This window comes from Vigna angularis, chromosome 7, assembly GCF_016808095.1.
Source record: "Vigna angularis cultivar LongXiaoDou No.4 chromosome 7, ASM1680809v1, whole genome shotgun sequence".
NCBI classification, from domain to species: Eukaryota; Viridiplantae; Streptophyta; class Magnoliopsida; order Fabales; family Fabaceae; genus Vigna; species Vigna angularis.
In genome coordinates this window covers 10,660,633-10,665,311 of record NC_068976.1, presented here as the reverse complement: position 1 = coordinate 10,665,311, position 4,679 = coordinate 10,660,633, and the positions used below count along the sequence as shown (strand labels likewise).

At 36.1% G+C, this 4,679-nt stretch overlaps 1 protein-coding gene across 3 annotated transcripts; it reads left to right on the top strand.

The window, feature by feature from the left end:
• Window positions 1–598: 598 nt before the first annotated feature.
• On the top strand, window positions 599–4,354 carry LOC108319268 (uncharacterized). 3 transcript variants are annotated; one of them, XM_017550341.2, is made up of 6 exons: window positions 599–767; window positions 2,050–2,122; window positions 2,307–2,402; window positions 2,604–2,707; window positions 2,799–2,935; window positions 4,090–4,354. In XM_017550341.2, the coding sequence occupies exons 2-6, from the start codon at window positions 2,063–2,065 to the stop codon at window positions 4,170–4,172; spliced, it is 480 nt and encodes a 159-aa protein (XP_017405830.1). In that variant the 5' UTR covers window positions 599–767; window positions 2,050–2,062; the 3' UTR covers window positions 4,173–4,354. The 3 variants fall into 3 exon arrangements, with proteins under 3 accessions (XP_017405830.1, XP_017405831.1, XP_017405832.1); XM_017550342.2 differs by having other exon boundaries at window positions 700–819; XM_017550343.2 differs by lacking the exon at window positions 599–767 and adding an exon at window positions 882–1,793.
• Window positions 4,355–4,679: the final 325 nt, after the last annotated feature.

Sequence of the window (4,679 nt, the reverse complement as noted above, 5' to 3'; positions counted from 1 at the left end):
CTTCTTTCCAAGGGATCTTCTATTTATAGGCTTCATGGGAAAAGACCCGTTAAACAATGCTTATATTCGATCTTAAGATCTTCGTAGCCATAAGTTGAAGTCAACGTGTCAGAGCAAACATGTTTTTTGTATTACTTAGACTTTTCTTTGTTTATTCAGATGTTGTACCACTTGTTTCATACAATGTCTTTTTATTCAATGATATTATTTTTACAAAGATAATACTTTGTCAAATAATCATTTCATTTACCGTTGTTTGTTAAACTTCAAAATATGAAAGTGTTAGACAATCTAGTATTATAGATAATATTGTCTTAACATCAAAAGCCAATTACCTTGAGTGTCCGAGTGGGAAAAAAAGTGATACCTAGAGTGCTTGAGCGTTTTGAAAAAAAAAAGAAAAAAAAAAGTGAGATGGTTGGTCTTAGAAACAATGTTCCCCTGTCAAGTTGATAAAGGCGATCAATTATGATAATTGGAGAAGGCTTGGCTGCGGAGTGACCCGTAGCCCGTTTTACCGTGTGAAAGTGAAGTTGACGTTAAAGTGAAATGGGTTGGGCCGTGGCCCATATCATTGTTTTGTTTGTTTGTTTCACTTATCACACTCACGAGTCACACACAATAAGCAACAGAGAGAGCACGAGAGAAACGCCACGAAACCCACAAAGAACGCGAGCAGCCTTGGTCACCCACGCTTACAAAACCGACGGCGCCGGCGGGGAGTACACTGACGACGAAGAAGAAACCCGTTCTGGTCGGCGACCCAGGTTCGTTCACATTGTAGGATTTCTCAGATTTTGGGTGCTTTCTCAGATTTTGGTAGGTCACGAGTACCTTAAATACCCACGATTGGATCTGTGTTTGTGTCCTCCTTTGTGGGCCATTCGTTTTTACTTCAGTTGTATATATATTTGGTAATGACCGAAGCAGTTGACCCTGTGCTGATGGGAACTGCTGTCTACGTGAAAATGGAGGTTAAGTGATTAATCATGAGCTGGGGAAGATTGTAGAATGTTTTTAATTGATAGAATTTACCTATTAATCCTGAGGTATTTGTGTAACTAAGTTGTTGATTGATTTTGTTTAATTTGATTTGAGTTATAAGTTCAGTTTAGGATGGTGGGCATAGCCCTATTAGGATGCTATTGTATTTCCCAATCAGTGAGTGATTGCAGTTTGGATTGGAATGTTTTCATATGGGCTATTTCTCAGTTTGAATTGCTATGCCAATTTAGTAACAGAGACTCTGTTGAATTGTGATTCCATTTTGGCCTACTGGGATTTAATGCATGATAAATTCGGTTTTTAGAGGATTCATTATTCAACTCATGATTTTATGTTTTCAATTGTATCTTTGGTGAGTCTTCTTTAAGAACAATTCAAGCTGGTTTTGGCTTTAGACTTACTTGTATGATACTACAATTTAATGGTGCACTAGGTTTCGGCCCATTTAACTTTGAATGAAGACTTATTTTTAAGTGATGTAGTGATAGTTAGATGAATAAGTTTATTTTAAATAAAAAAGGGACAGGCAGCCCGTTCAGGACGGGCAGCCCGTCAAGGGACGGGACAGGTTAGATAAATTGGCCCGTGTTCTGTTACCGGGCTGGTCTGGCCCAGTCTGGATACAGCAAGGCCAGGAACGGGTTAGGCCAAAACGGATCGGATTGATCCATTTTTGCCACCTTTCGTCTAATATCAAACCCAAATCTATGAATTGTGGTACCACGATTCTTGTATCAGTGGCTACACGCTTCAAGCCCTTGTAGCTGTCCCCAATTTTCTCTCTTATGGTACTTTTAATCGCAAACTCATTCTCTTTAACTTCATCAGTTTCATTTATCAAAACCATTTTGCTTAGGCCTTTTGGAGTATTAAGTAATATTTAGGTTTTAATAATTTGTGCAGAAACTGAGAAGGTTAGCTTGAAACACTATTTGTGAACAGTTTATCACACATTGAAGTTCGAAGATATCATTTGTTAATGTTAAAGATTTCTTTTCGAATTGCTTTCTGTTGTGTTTTTTGACTCTGTTTTTATGGTCTTAGAGTGAATCGTGAAATGGGTTGGAAAGCTGCTGAAAAACTCATTAGGCACTGGAAAGTTCTCAGAGGGGATAATGTAAGCCATGCCAGGCCAAATTCTCCACAATATATATATATATATATATATATATATATATATATATATATATATATATATATATATATATATATTGCTGCTTGTTCTTTCACACTTCCACTTTTTTATTTTGAAATGGTAATAATTATTATTATACAGTCATTCATTTATTCATTTGTAACAGGTTATGATAATAAGAGGCAAAGATAAGGGTGAGACTGGGACTATTAAGCGTGTTATTCGCTCTCAGAATCGTGTCATTGTTGAGGGTAAAAATCTGGTGAGGGATGAACACAACACTCCCCATCATAATTTGGGCATTCCTAGTCCAATTTTTGAAGTGTCTGTATTTTCAATTCCATTACCGATGTTTCTAGTATTAATTACTTTGTTAATTGTCTAATTGAGATCTGGACATGTGATTGTGTAAATTTGCCTGACTGTTTTCTCTTTCCAATGCGGATTGACTTTCTCTTTGCAGGTGAAGAAGCATATTAAGCAAGGGCAAGGCCATGAAGGGGGCATCTTTGCTGTTGAAGCCCCAATCCATGCCTCCAACGTTCAAGTTCTTGACCCAGTGACCGGGTATGCACATTTGTTAAAGAGCATAGCTTGTGATTGCATCTTCTGGGTTTGAGGATAACATATATTGAATTAACAAAGTTTCATTTTTCAGGAAGCCTTGCAAGGTTGGGGTTAAATATCTTGAAGATGGTACTAAAGTCAGAGTATCCAGAGGAATAGGAGCATCTGAGTCTATAATCCCTCGTCCTGAGATCTTAAAGATAAGAACTACCCCAAGACCTACACTCCGTAAGTATCTGAAGGCTAATACATGTTTCTTGTCTGAATTGTTAATAAAAATGGCAAGAACTAAGAGAGAATTGACTGAACGTGAGAAACTGGCTATGCAGAATGTATGTACAACAAGCTAATGAAATGGCATATGCAGACTAGAGAAAGAGAGAGACAATAGTTAATAAACAAGATTATAACAGTTTTTATGTTGAAACAGTCCATAATCTCTAAAAATAGTCAAATCCAAACACACAGATTACTTATTAAATTAAGAAACCTTTGGTGATAGTAGCTGATATTTCTCTTTCAATTCTCTTGATGTACCTCTGCTCTTTTTTGCTACGATTCTGTTAGGCTGCTAGCACATGTGATTATCCATAAGCTTGTTATTATCTTGGCCTTGAAGGGGAGCTTCCTTGCACATTAGAGACATTCTTTAAACTGTTCCTTTTTTTTGTTGAAATCCGTAATTATGGTAGCAGTAGATGTGAGTAGAAGTGTCTTAGAGAAAAATGCTTGAGAATGTGGGCTCTCAGGAGATCTATTTTTATATATGTTAACAGAAATATAAATAGGCTGACTTAAAACCTACACCTAGGACCCTGTATGATTGACAACCACAGCCAAAGCAGCTTTTACAAAATAACCTAGAAGACAATAGAAAGCATTTTTTTCCTAACAGCAGTAAGCACTAGAACGTAAAAGAAAGCCTTTGGGAAAGGGTGTTGGATAGAGGATGTTAATCATAAAGATTCGGGATTCATAAAGTGCCTTCCATTTCCTTAAAAAGTCATGTTTCTATGTTGTGTACTTTTGTTAGTTGATCCCCGCTCCTTCATATTGACCCACTGACATGGTTTTATATGCAGAAGAGTAAGTAAACGCACATTTATATGGTATAACACTATAATTTATTGACAGAGTAATTTGGATTGATAGATTAATTCTTCTGTTATATTTGAGTCAGAAGCTAGGTTTAACGTAGTATAGTAAGTGGTACGAGCTCATTCTCCTGGTCGTCCTCCATAAATGTGCAAAAATTTGTTTGGATATATGAAATTAGAATTCAGTGCGAAACCTATGCCTTTCAACTCAGTCATTTCAAAGATATGTTATAACACGTTTTTCTTAAATCCAAAATATTATCCTTTGTTATTTATTTTTGGCAGTTGGTCCTAAAGATACTCCAATGGATCTTGTGCTAGAGAAGACTTACGATGCTAAAACAGGAAGGGGAATGCCTGAGCTTTAAGGATATTATGTACCTTATTCAAATTAGTGAGTTGCTATGACGTTGAACAAGATATGGAAAGAATTTGTCACATGTTTTGTTTACCGTGATTTTGTGGAATTGCTTTCAAATTTACTGGTTTAGCCTGTGATTTACTGATAGCGAAAAAAAATTAATAATTATTTTTATCCTTTTCTATTCAATGGATGTTAGCTCTTCTAAGGATGGTCACATAACTTTCACTCCACAATTGTTATAGTGAGTGAAACAAAGAATCCGTTTGATAGTTTTGGTTATAGTGAGTGAAGTTAATCGAGTTCATTCGTCCATTATTGTTTGATTTGATCTCCTCCGAAAGGCCTCACATTCTATAAGGTGGAACTCAATCACCTAGTTTCTTCGAACCTTACTATACGAAATCAGGTTGCATGAAATTGGTAAAAAACTTCTGAGGATTGCTAATTTAGAAGACTAACTTATTGGTCAACTTGTTTGGTTTCATGACCTTATTTTTACTTTTTGTTGTAA